General features: G+C 40.5%; 1 protein-coding gene across 5 annotated transcripts in view; it reads right to left on the bottom strand.

Annotated features, from left to right (window-relative positions):
- The window catches only part of LOC115800840 (alsin-like), a 33413-nt gene extending 23383 nt beyond the window's left edge, over positions 1–10030 (bottom strand). For 3 of the 5 annotated variants that reach the window (XM_030758398.1, XM_030758399.1, XM_030758401.1), the window contains exons 1-11: positions 9805–10030; positions 7601–7785; positions 4435–4595; positions 4127–4351; positions 3470–3660; positions 3104–3136; positions 2817–3017; positions 1191–1291; positions 889–1082; positions 638–725; positions 288–469 (exon numbers count right to left, since the gene is read on the bottom strand). In XM_030758398.1, the coding sequence (XP_030614258.1) occupies positions 288–469; positions 638–725; positions 889–1082; positions 1191–1291; positions 2817–3017; positions 3104–3136; positions 3470–3660; positions 4127–4351; positions 4435–4595; positions 7601–7620 (1396 nt within the window). In that variant the 5' untranslated portion in view covers positions 7621–7785; positions 9805–10030. The remainder of the gene's footprint in view (positions 1–287; positions 470–637; positions 726–888; positions 1083–1190; positions 1292–2816; positions 3018–3103; positions 3137–3469; positions 3661–4126; positions 4352–4434; positions 4596–7600; positions 7786–9804) is intronic. The other 2 variants (XM_030758400.1, XM_030758402.1) reach the window with 1 other exon arrangement.
- Between the last annotated feature and the right edge of the window lie 3762 nt (positions 10031–13792).

The following is a 13792-nucleotide window of genomic DNA, read 5'->3' as shown; positions in this document are numbered from 1 at the left end:
GTCATCAATCTCCAAGGCTAGTATTACATGAATTACCTCCATAGTTTATGCATTGTACCTTATTTATTCATTTCAAATACAAATATAGATGCAAAAACTAACAGCTGTGGTTTCAAATAATTAAATGCTCTATTTGCTTTTTACAGTCTTGATGAAAAGGTACGCCAACAGTCTCCTGGCTCCATAGAGTTCGAGGTATCAATCTTCACATCTCTCTCTTGGAAGGAAAGTAAATAAACGTATTTCCCTAATGTACAGTTAAGCCGTTCACACCCTAAGTTTCCTACCATGGGTGGGTGTTCCAGGAAGCGAGCGTCTCCTGCTCGCTGCCGTCTTCCCCTTCTGGTGTATATTTGTGAGACTGGAGCTCTTCAGCCCCTGCAGGGCTGATTTTTCCTTCTCCAGACAGAGTCGAACCTCATCAAGACACACTGGAGAAGAGGAGTGCGACCCAGACATTCCACTGTTACTGTGGGACAGAAGGTCAAAGGTTAAGCTGTTAATACACTGAAGATGAGAAACAATTTGGTAGGGTGTGCATCTGCATTAGTCAAAAATTATTCATTTTTAGCAGGTCTGGGACACACTGATTCTGAGCCCAACAAAATACTTCAGTCTCAGATAAAGTTAATCTTACTTGGGGGTTTGTCTCTTTGTGTTTGAGTCATCTTTGTAACTGGAAGTCAACAGGTCAGTGGAAGGAGTTGAGGAAACACAGCTGTCGTCTGGATACAACAAAAGAGGGAGGGGAAAACATTACAGATTAAAGGAGAAAACAGTAACTGAATCAAACAATGGAATAAATGAAGAACTAATCAAACAGAAAACCAATGAACTGCTGCATTAAATGACAAATTTCAAAACACTAAAGACACAAATATTACCAACCTGAAGTGTGGCTGCTCAGTGAGTCAGTGTCTCGTTTATCTAATGACTGATCAGAGAGTTTCTCAAAGAGATTCTGCAGCTCCAGCTCATCAGACAGATTCTTGTTGGTTCTCCAGCCTGACAGCAGGTGGACCTTTGGGCTGCTGTCAGTCTGCATTGCATTGTCAGTATGACCCTCAGATTCAAGCTTTGTGCTAAAGTTTTCCAATGGAGCAAAGGGCAAGGAGAAACATTTATGAAAATAGAGAATTACTCTTAAAATTAAGGGTTAAAAGAGAAACACAAGTTATGTCATAATGTACTCTTTAGTGTTAGATTTGCTGTCTTCAGAGCCAGGACTGCTGCTCAATGACATTCCCCCAGCACGGAGCCTTTGTCTGGGTCCTCGAACTTGGGGAGATGTCTGTGAACACAAACCAAAGAGGGGCATCACACATTGATGAACAGCTAATATCTATAATACCAGATAACGGATATGACTGGTTTTAAGTCAATTTTCAACATTTATAGACCTGTGAGATGCTGGAACTTGATATTGTTCAGGAACAGGAAGCTGAGGCTTTATATACACATACTGATCTGACAAAACCTTTTTATTACCCCACCTAATATGCTGTTAGTCATTTACATACCACCAATAGTGCTCCACCCTGCCCAGACATGGACTCAACAAGCCCTCTAAAGATCGTGCAATACTGGTACCAAAATATAATTAGCACATCTATAGTGCCATATTTCTCTAAGCTGCAACATGCGCACAAATAATGTCATACACATAAATATTCACTACGACTTGTACAGCATTAGTCCTCACCATGTGTAACGCTAAGCAGCTGAGCACATGAATCGGTGTCTGATAGCTTCTCTAAGGCAGACACACCCTTTCAGGTAATTCTGCTCTACAAGTTTTTGCTTGAGTACATTTATCTGGTTTTGACAGTTCTACGGTGGACACAAAGAGAGGAAGTGACCTTCTTATGATTGGTCATTTTCCTTCTTGACCTCCCCCACTGAAAGCTTCGATTAACTGTGCTGAGCGTCGTTTTTTTGTTTTTGTTTGTTTTAAAGCTACATTTGCTTACATTTTGTAGAATGAAGTTTACTTATGTAATGTATTCCAGATCTTTACATGTGCCACTGTTTAGAGTTTTATTCCATGCCTCCCACTTGACTCTGTCAAAATCAGCTGATTTGGACACATGAGGAATCACAACTATAATATGAGCCTTATATTAAAATGTAGGTACATACAAGAACATTCATTTGCTAGAACTTGTTTTGATTAGCCACCTTTGCCACACGAGGATGTGACTCTTTAAAGCTTACCTAAAATTAACTGAGTTTTTTCCCCTCCTGTGAATTGTCAGAAATCAAACATCCAGGTTACCAATGCTTATTACAGCTACTCTACATTATAGACATTTAATTGGTGCAGTTTTTTCCCACTGAAACTATGATATGTCCCATAATATTGATGCTCCAAGTCAGTTACTGAAAAAAGCTGAAACAAAATGAGATTTTGGCTTTAGACTGTGACAACTGTAGAAGGTATAAAATTGATTTTGTTGCATTTTTTTTTTTTTTTTAAACAGAGCTTGTATTTGTTTTCCAGTCCTGAAAATGTGGCTAGCTCCTGTACTTATGTTACAAGGGATCAGAAATGCTGGAAAACATAACCTGCATTAAAAAGTGCATTTCAATGGTTATAGCTTCAAAATTTTAAATAGTATGATGGTAAATCAGCTGATTCTGAGGCAGTCAGGTGGGAACTGTTTTTCAGATTTGGTTGCTCTTATATGCAATCATCCACAAAATAATCAGCTGCACTCATATTATCCAAGAGTATCCAAATCAGTTTGGTTTACTGGTGTACATAGTGGCAGTTATTACATCATTTTTATACTAAGTGTACCAGTTTCTTTATTTACCTCTCCCTTCATGACTTCAGTTAACTCCACCCCGAGTGGGCAGTAATGAGCATCTTCAACTGCAGGCAGCTCCTCCCTCTCTGTCACAGAGCAGTGGGGTGACTGGCCTCGCTCCTTCTTCTTAGGGGCATTCTGGGTATTATAGTCCTGAGGAGGTAAACTTCGAACGAGGGCCAGGCTGTGGTATGCACCGCAGGCCACCTGCAAGAAGTAAATGCCAGTAAAGCTGGAAACATCATCGCTGCTTTGTAGATTTAACATGGCAATGAAAACATCTGAGACTTTACCTGAATCACATGTCTGCCCGCCAAATGTTCCACCTGTGGACACAAATGGAAAAGAACACATGATAAAATGAACCATTTTATAAATGAACATTTTTTTTTTATTTATTCATAATATTGTTCACTCAGAAAACTGTTTAACCTTTACACCTGTGCTCCTATTTTCCTGTGATGTCTATGAGACCTCTTCAATTTCCCTGACGGAATCTTCCTAAGGTATTAATAAAGTTTTATCTAATCTAATCTAACTATTGCTACAGCGGTATTTCATACTATTTAATTCTATACCAACTTACAACATACATTTTAACTAAAAGGTTTTTCAGTCTTTTCATTCATATCCACTGTAAGGACGACTTGCACTATTACCTTCTGTGGTTTCCCCACAGGGAAAGTGCTGGTGACCAGGCCGAGCTGGCAGCCACTACCCCACGCCCACAGCTCATTCTTGGCTGACAGAGCCAGGCTGTGCTCCCGTCCACAGGCAAGGTCCACAACCCGAACCACCACTGGAGGAACGACCTCACTGTCCACCACACTGACTGGACAAGGATCTGGAACTGTGACGGGGCAATTTTTTGCTTCGTTAAAATAATACTAAGCCTAACAGAAAATTAAATAGGTGCATCTTTTTGACTCTTTCATCTAATTTAACAGGTGTTACTGATTTGGTCTATTATCAACATTTTTGCTTCTTAAATATGTTTTAAGGCCTTTTAAACATGTAGATGTTAAAAAATTAATATCAGCCTTTATAAAGAAAGGGAATTAAAAAGTAAAGCATGCTGCAATAAAAGAAGGAAGCATTGACTGAAAATGTAAGTTTCACAACAATGGATACAAGTAATGAGAAAAGAAAGTGTTGAATCTCTGACAAAGTATGGAAGTAAAAGAAAAAGAAGCAACAAGAAAAAAAGCAGACAGAGCCGTGAGGGAAGAGAGAAGTTACAATGGAGAGCAGTGGCTAAAGAAGAAAAAAATAGACAGGGTGAAGGTGGGAACACTGGAAGGCAGGTGCTAACTAACCGGTGAGGTTTGTGACTGTACCCTTCTCCGTCTGTCCACACTGTCCTGCAGTATTCTCCCCCCACATGTAGACGCTACCCTGCTCATTCAGTGCGCCGCAGTGGAAGCCGCCGGCAGCCACACGTACTACCATCTTCCCCAGCAGAGAGACCTCTGGCACTGGAGCAGACACGGGGATGCTCAGATCCCTCCATAAAAGCTCTCCGAATGAATACACCTGACCACCTGGAAGACAGTATCGTCTGAGAAGAAATGCATTGATGCAACAAAAATGAAAATATTGCCTTCTTTACTATAAACACGCTCACCCTGTGCGAGCAGGAGGCCATGATGTTCCCCCAGGGAGACCTGCAGCACGGGCCTGGATAGCAACACCCTCTCTGGGCAGAGCTGCTTGTTGTGGCCCGCTGAATGCCAGACGTGAAGAAGGCCTCGCTCTGGGGGTCTGGGGACCTGCTCACTTGCAAGGCTGCAATGAAGTGTGAAAACATAATTATTTTAGTTGTAATGAGGCTTTGAATTCAGATGTGATCAACCTGAACACATTCTTCAAATTCTGAATGTGGAAACCACCAATGGAGGAGATTAGATGTGGTTTAGTGAGGCAGGTATGAATGACAGGTGGATTATACTCCATCTCATCCATCTGTCAACCAATAATTATTTGCTTAGCGTCTGCCAGCCCTGACATGCAGTTACATTTCGAGTCAGATGAACAAGTCTCTGCAGGTTACACAACCCTCAAACAGAACTAGACACAAATATATGGCAGGACTGGGACTAAAAATTAGCTTGGGGTATAACAATTGTGGTGTGGCATCTGTTGCTACATGCTACATACTTGTTCCTGTACAAATCAACATAAAATAAACAAACCATTTAGCAGAGGCACAAACAGTAAGGTTCTGATGTTGTTGCACATGTACTTAAAGCTGAAAAAGTTTTTATTTAAATTTTTTCCACAGAATCTGACAGATACAGGATTTTTAAGAATGTTACAATAGACTGTACAGAAAAGATGAAATCATGACATCACCCATTGGTTTACAAAGTCCCATTTTTGAAGCCTACCCTGATTTATTGTTCTTCTGCATTCTAATGGGGAACATAATTTACAAAAAGGACAGATTATAGTATTCAATATGACTTGAAACTAGTGACTGAGACCTTATATTAATCAGGAATGTATTTACTGAGCGCATGGATTAAGGGAGCTGAAGGAGATTTTCCCATAGACTGAGGTAGCTTCTCACCATCAGAAATAAAACAGCTTTAAGTCACTTCAGCACTGGCTTTACTTTTCAGACCCAGAAGCTGCATCTATTCTTTATATACAGTACAAAACCAAACCAAAAAAAAATGTGCTTCTGTTAATATGTATGATGTGTCATGTGAATATAAAATGTGTAGCACTGTGGAAAAGGCTTAAACCACCCCTCATTTTTTACATAATGCTTCCAAGAAGTCAGACTTTCTTGTAAATTTTTAATGAGGTTTTGAACAATAGTTCAAGAAGGTCTCTGAAAGTTTTTCTTTGGACATTGGCTGTTTTTTTTTTTTTTTACTCCAGTCCCTGTATGTGGCCATTTTCAGAGGAATGTTTTGTTTGTTTGTTAAGCCACTTAACACTGAAGCATTGAAAAGGCACCTAACTCAAGGGATGAACCAGCGTTGTGTCTAAGAAAGCTTAGCAAAGAACCAATTTTAAATTGTATCTTTAGAGACTTTACTAGCAGCCTCTCTCAAAAACACAACATTTGTTCCTATCTCTTTATCTGAATTTACAAAAATGCCAAAGATACAGTTTGACAGGTATAAAATATTATTTTTGTACCAACAAGGTGATTCCCAAGGAGCTATTAGCTGAAAACTTGGCATATCTTGACATGGTGTGCTGTGCCATATCAGAGAGTCCAATAATAATGGTGTAAATTTTTATGTGATATAAAAGTGTCCTCATGAAATCTCTGATATAGTGAGGCCACATGCTTACCTTCCCTAGCGTACAACAATGAGACAAACCCAAACATGTCTGACAGTGAGAGTTGCGTGTCAGCCTCCAATGATGATTTATTACCTAAAAAAGGAGGTACTTCAACAGCCTCCAACAAAGCACAGTACTTTGCAAAATATGCAAATAAACTGTTCCTGCTAAAGGTGGAAACATCAAACAAATGTTTCACCATTTCAGACAAAAACATCATCCAGTGCAACCAGGCTATGAAGGATCGAAGCACCTGAAAATCAACAAATGACTCAACCGAGCATCGTTGGAGGAGTCACTAGTTAGACTCCATATGACAGGCAGAGCAAACATTGGATGAAATTACTGTTGTGGTTACACGGTGGAAAAGCAGGGCTTTAAGCAGCTGGTTAAAAACTTCGACCCAAGATACAACATCCCGGGTAGAAATATTTTCCAGTTTTGTGACAATATTGTGCAGCTCCTGAAGATTTACATTGTGAAGTTAATTTAGTTGTTGTTAAACTAATGTGTTAATTTACTTAAAATTTCCAGGGAAAACACTACCTAGGCTACTTTTGTGCTTACATAATTGTGTGTCATACCATTGCACTTTAATGCTGCTGCCGCCAGCTCTTTATTTGAATAGATTTGTATTTTAAACAAGTGGTGCCAGGCAGAACAAATCGCACCCCCGGGAGACATTTTAGCTGAACGTTGTCCGTCTCACAAACATGTCACTCTCCAAACACTGCATGACCGAGATAACACATAGGTTGTATTGTTCATGCCCATGACTGAACAAAACAATACTGTCAGCCGACAGTGCTACTCCTCAACCTCCTTATATAATATATAGGTGGCACAATTTCCCTGGAAGCACAAGTTCTAGAACACATAATTACCAGGTCTCAGTAGATCTTAATGGGGTGCATATGAGCCTTAGTTACTTGCAAGTAAGAACCAGGGATAAGAAAAGCTAAAATCATAATGAATAACAACCACTACAAAATACTGTCACTTTTCACGATTGCCATTATTATGGTAAGAAATGTTGCCCAAGATGTTTAGTAGAATTTGAATATCCTAAGTAACATTGTTCTCGAGTTAACGCGAACTGGCTATCTTTCATGCAAATGTGGTATGAATTGGTCTCTTCTATGACTTTCAACAATCTCTCTAGGAGAAGAGCTCGCTTGTTTATGTATTTGTGAATGTCAGTGTATGTGCACATTTGAATGTATGGAGCTAACGGGAAACTAACAAAACAAAATAAAACCTTTTAAGTTGCAAAGTACTTTCTCCTAGATTAGTGGTATGAAGTTTGTGTTATATGCAAATAAACAAAAGCTTAGGTGACTCCTTAGAGATGGTCCAAGATCAAATGGAGGCTGACAGCATAAGGAAACACAATGACATTTTGCTTTTATATTCAACACGTTTCCAGTTAAAACAAGTTTATGAGATATTATAAAGACAGGTGGCATTCCAAAGTGTTTCCATGTGCTTACCTTTCCTCTGGGTTCTCCATCACTTCAGGCTCCCCATTCCTCAGGACACTTACGGCACTTCTATGTACATTTCTTCAAAGCCCTTCCTTGGTTTCACTCTGAATGACTCAGCTGATAGGAACAAAGTGAATCCTCTGTCCTGCTTCTATGCCTCGTTGGTTTATCAGGCTCCAGGGGACTATTTTCTAAAACAGCAAAGACGCATACAGTTTATCACTTGATCTGACAGTGAGTCTGGCATGCACCAAAAATACTTAAGTCGTTATGTCAGTTGGTTTTCTCTGGTTTAGGATTACAGTAACCTTTGTCACGTTTGTATGTTGGTCAACAGCTGTTTTCCGTGGCATTAATTTAAACTGTCCATGACTCTGGTGAAATTTGATTTTTTTTAACGTGGTGACACTGGGAGGGCCACAAAGTAAATGTGTGTGTACCATAAAATATAATAAAATATCTGCCTTAGAAAACAATAGGAATGATTTTCAGCCTCTTGTGCAGCACCCTGTACCCTTATACAGGTAGTATTACATGAAAAGTGGTGCCGCACAAGAGTCTGAATATCATGCTGTAACTGTATGAATATTGTATGAATATTTTTATATTTACATTATCTGTGGACAATTTATCATATAAATCCCATTCTTTGTTTTATAGGAGATAAAGCCTTTGATGTAAATGGTGTTTCCATTGTTTGGGTTGTTAACAGACTTGATGTTTTTGGTGTAGCGGCAGTTTATGCAGGATCCTTTACTGTTGGTTATTTCAGAGTACTGACATGCTTTAACTACTGTGGGTGGATCTTTGAATATTTCTTTTAAAGACAGCTCACTTTGTAGAAAATGCCCTTTAAAAAAAATTTTTTTTTAATTCCCTAATGTTCTTAGATTTGGGGATGAAAATAATGCAGTAAGGTATGACTTATGTTTCAAGGATCTGTCAGTTCATCAAATGGCTTCCACCTGCCTGTTGCAGACTTGCCTGAAAAAAAAAAAATCCAGGGGAACATTTTTCTTAACAAGAATTATAATAATAATAATAATACTTTACTGTGCAGTACTGCAGGGTGACACAGTGGTTAGCATTGTGGCCTCACAGTAATAAGGTCCAGTGTTTGAATCCACTGGCCAGCTGAGAGGAAGCCAGAGTCCCCCGGAGAGAACCGACACATGTAAACTCCACATAGAAAGACCCCACAGTCCAAAGACATACTCATTAGGCCAACACACTGTACTCTTCTAAATTGGCCACAGGTATGAATGTGAGTACGAATGGTTGACTGTCTCTGTGTGTTAGCCACGGGACAGACTGGTAACCTGTCCAGGGTGCACCCCATCTGTGGCTCTATGACAGCTGGGATAGGTTCCAGCCCTACCATGACCATGAACTGGAGAAGCATTAGAGGATCGACAGATATATGGGATAAAGGCAGGGATTTAAAAAAAAAAAAAAAATCATCATTATCATAACTTTTTAGATAATATAATTTTAAAGAAAACTACCTGAGTTAGGTATGTCACACTTTTTTTAAAATAAATTACCTCCCAGGAGCGCTCCGGTGTGCGGACTTTCTTCTATTTATGTAACTGTTTTTGTTCCTGCACCCTTCTGAATACTGGATGTGCGTGTTCGGCCTACAGAGGTCTGTAGAAACCGCAGTTTTGCAGGTAGGGTACTGGTATTGTATTTACAACTTCTTATATACAGGACACATAACATTCTTTAAAACAGTCCAAATCAGGTGGATCGTTTCACAGATATTAAAGCTTGAATATGGAAAACATATTCTCATCCAAATTCAGTGTGATATTCCTCAGGTATGACACCATGTACCAAATACAAATGAATTTTAAAAAATTAACGTTATCATGGCTCACTCTGATGCGTTGACACCAAACATCACTTTGACATGATTACATGTATTTTTTAAATCTCTATTTTATCTCTAACAGTGGAAACAATGGTGACAACAACATCTATATCTAATCTCCGAAGCTATTTACGTTCACAGGCTGATAATTAGCCAAGCGACAGACATGCTTCTTCTGTCACCGAGTGAAAACCTAAACAGTTGTAACCTTCTTGCGGGTTTTTATTAATTCCCCTGATAGAATTTCCTGTTTTACCTAAAAATGTGACAGAAAATCTGATAAAGTAAAGTTGGCTAGCTCAACGTCGGAGCTGCTAGAGAAGCTAACTAAACTCACCAAGTGCCCGTTTGATGTCGGCGGAAGGCTGCGGAGATTTGTGATGCGGTCACTGTGACTAAATCCAGACAATTGCGGCCAGGTGACACAGCAGCAGCACCGAGCTAAGGCATTTTTAAACAAATCAGTACATCGCTGTGAAAGCAGAAGTGGTCTGACGGCACTGTAGTTGGTGTTGTTGGGAGGCAACTCTGCGATGGCATCCGTGCAGGGACAAACTTTACGGCGGCGCCACACCTGTTGCTGTCGCACTGGAAGAAGCCATAGTTCTACGCTGACCCTTTTCTCGGCTATATGTATGGAGTTGCAGGGCCGCGTCTAGTCAGGGTTTGGGGGTGGCAATGGTCCCACCTGATACACAACCAGTGCCACTGGACTACAGGTATTTAAATAACGTTTTCAGGTATCTGTACTTTACTTGACTGTTTATTTTTCTGATAACTTTTAATCTCTACAGTTTTTACGCCTTACTTAAGCCGTTTGAGGGATGCAAACATCAAACTGATTTGAACTTCTGTCAGAGATGAAGAAAGATGTAAGAAAGAAAGGACATGAGAGAAAGATTACCGAAAGGTAAGGACTGCTCAGTGACATTTGAATGACTGGAAATTTAAAGTTTACATGTAAAATCCTGATTCATTTTAGAGTTTTTAAATCAGATATTGGATCTATATGTGGTGTGTTTCTGATGTTACTTTTTTTTAATACTGTGAAACTTCCTGCAACACAAATTAAAGCTTTCCAAGGTTGCATGAAAATACCAAGCTGTTTTATGCAGGCTGCACTAGTTAGCAGTAATATGTTGAAGTTTACAGTAATGCTAGTGGACTAGTGCAAAACAGCTGTGGTGCTCACACTCAGTGTGATGATGATGATTAGATTCACTCAGTCATGTTAGCTCATGTAACATCTGCTTATATCTTGTTGAATTCAGCTGGATAAATCCACGAAGGGCAGCAGCACAGCCGAGCTGAAGACAAAATCTATTGGAGCTCACAGTAGAAATTAATGTGACTTATTTCTAAGTGATTCTTTTCCCCATACTACACCACAATAACTAATCTTGAAGTTCCCACATCTACTTAATCCCACTTTAACCCCTGACTACTCATTTTCTTGTTTAAGTGTGAATGCAACATCACCCATCTACAATGCAGGCAACAGCAAATAGAGCTTTTTTTTTTTTAAATCCCCTTTGTCCTCTAGTGCTGCACACAACACAACAGATGTTCCGGCTAAGTACATGAAGTAGAATTAAAATTTCCGTTGAAATAAAGTTTGCATTCTCTTGTGTTATTATTTTGATATTATGTTAATATGATATGAGACTCAGTGAGCTTTTCACAAAATAGCTGATAGAAATTTTCTCCAAAGAGCTACTTTTTACTTTTGTACTTTGAGTATTTTTCAGAGCCTGTGCCCCCCCCCCCCCCCCCCCCCCCCCCCCCCCCCCCCCCCCCATGTTAGGTTAACTGATGAGTCTATAGGTGTGAATGGTTGCATGTCTGTCATTGTTGTCTTTATTGGTAGACTGGTAGCCTGTCCAGGATGTACCCCTCCTCTTGCTGCAGCTGGATATTGGAAACACCAGGGAAAACAGCAGAGCAGAATCATGTAAACAAGACAGAAGAAAACCAAACCGACACTTGAACTTGACACAGAAACCACACAGTTATTATAGTCATTATAATTCAATAGTCATTATAATTCAATAGTCATTATAATTCACAACACATACACACATACTACACGATATACATAGGACCTTTGGGGCAGGCATGTTACATAGAGGTTGATGAGATGGGGCCACTGGCCCCATTCAGATCCTCTTTACTGTCCATCCATCCATCCATTCGCTTCCGCACATCCTGTTAAGGGTCGCAGGGGGGCTGGAGCCTATCCCAGCTGTCATAGAGCGAGAGGCAGGGTACACCCTGAACAGGTCACCAGCCTGTTGCAGGGCCAACACGGAGTGACAGACAACCTTTCACACTCACATTCACGCACTCAGTCACACTTTACTGTCTGTCCCCAAATTTTATTTGCACTTTAGACATGGAGGGTTTTGGGGGGGCAGTGTGGGCGAGCCCTGACGTCCAACAGTTAGTGCTTGTGGCACAACTGCCCCCTCAATTTTAACTGCACCCTATACACCTCATTCATTCACAACATCTCACACCCCGATTTCTTACACCTTGCCCGGGGTGGGGGTCGGGTGGTTCCTTGGTACCGGGCTGGCGGCGTCTTGGGGTCACTGTTGGCCCTGCGGTGGTTTCCACTCGCCCCATCTTCAGAGAGTGGGTAGCTATGGATGAATGTGTGTCTTTGTATTTGTCAGTCTTCGTGAGTATGGGTGGGCGAGTGGATGTGTACGTATGGTGTATCTATGTTTATATGTGTGTGGGTGAGTGTGTTTGTGCATAAATGTGTACACGGGTGTGCTTGCGGGTGTGCGTGTGTTTGTATGTTTGGCTGGACCTGGACCTGGGCCTGTGCCTTGCCTCCTGGCCGCTCCTTGCTGGTTGCCCCCCGAGGGCCGCCCGAGCTCTGTGGGGGCTCGGGCGGCCCTCGGGTGCCGGGGGCCCTGGGGCCCTGCTGCCGGCCGTGCAGGGGGGCTGGCTGCTGGGGGGGGCTGGCTTCTCGTTGCCTCAGATTCTCTGGTGTCCTTGCTCCTTGACTGCGGGGACTCCGTCTGAGACCTCCCTCCCCCGTCTGCTGGGAGGGGTGTACGGTTGTCTTTAGAATTAGTGGCCGCGGGTCTTCGTAGGTCTTGATGGGCTGCTGGTGGCCTGGGCTACCTGGGGTTCTCTTTGCCTGCCTCTAGCTTCTGGTGGGCGGGGCTGCAGCTTTCTGCCTTCATTGGTAAGCACATTTCATGACACAAACACATACACCCACATAATAACTCAAATGGTTGGTTTGTGTAACTATGCTTCTGCTTTTATTTTGTTTTCCCCACACAATCTTTAATTTTGCAAATATTGTCAATATCTTATGTTTAACAAGTGACAAACTATTTGGTTTACCTACTTGCACTCTTTCCTGTTTCTTTTTTCTATTTTTATCCCCTTTTTTTTCCCCCTTTCTCTTTTCTTTCTTTTCTCTTTTCTATTTCTTAAGCCTGTCATTTCTGGCACAATTTGTTAAATAGCATGTTAAAAATAATTCAAATAAAATAAAGGGTCACACAGTAACAAGAGGAGCCTATAGAGAACCTATAGAGCTCATCTTGAAATAGACAATATGTTTGGCACAACAATGCATTCAGATCACAGTTCTGTTTGCAAGATCTGCCAGACGTGACAGGCTTTAAAAAAAAAAAGAAACCAGACAGAAACATCAGGGAGTCAGGCACACAGAGGGAACACAGGGAGACAAAAACCATGACACAGAACAGAACTCAGGTGACTAAACTAAGAATCAAAACAGAATCTGAATGTCCAAAAAACAGAAAAGAATTTGGTCCTAGACTCAGGACCATGACAGGATAAGTGATTAAGAAAATGGTTGGATGGAATATATATTATGCTCTATTATAAATAAGGCTACCCAGCTGAGTATGAGCAATTCTAATCATATACAGTTGCAAAAATATACACATTAATGAATCAATAATTATGGTCTAATAATGTAAAATAAGGGGTTTTACTTTAAGAATAGTTTGATGCTAAAAGTTTTTTTTATTTTTAGGTTACTAAAGAGTGTAAATATTTGTACAGCAGTTATTCAGTATAATTTTTTAAACTCTTAAGCTGTGCTGTGCAGTATTTTTACACTTTTTTTTTTTTTTTTTTTAATGTCTGGTTACATTTTTCTGGTTTCCCGTGGGTTTTCCCCTGCCTTGAACTTGGTCCCCCTCGTGCCATCCCAAATGAAATAATCTTGGAAATGGTCATCTCCTTAGCTAGTTTCCTGGAATAAACACTGTGAAAAATATAAAACACTGATATGCTGGCAATTAGTGTGATTATAGTTTAAAAACATACAC

Source organism: Archocentrus centrarchus, chromosome 21 (genome assembly GCF_007364275.1).
Source record: "Archocentrus centrarchus isolate MPI-CPG fArcCen1 chromosome 21, fArcCen1, whole genome shotgun sequence".
In the NCBI taxonomy this organism is placed as follows: Eukaryota; Metazoa; Chordata; class Actinopteri; order Cichliformes; family Cichlidae; genus Archocentrus; species Archocentrus centrarchus.
This window is presented reverse-complemented; position numbering and strand designations above follow the sequence as displayed.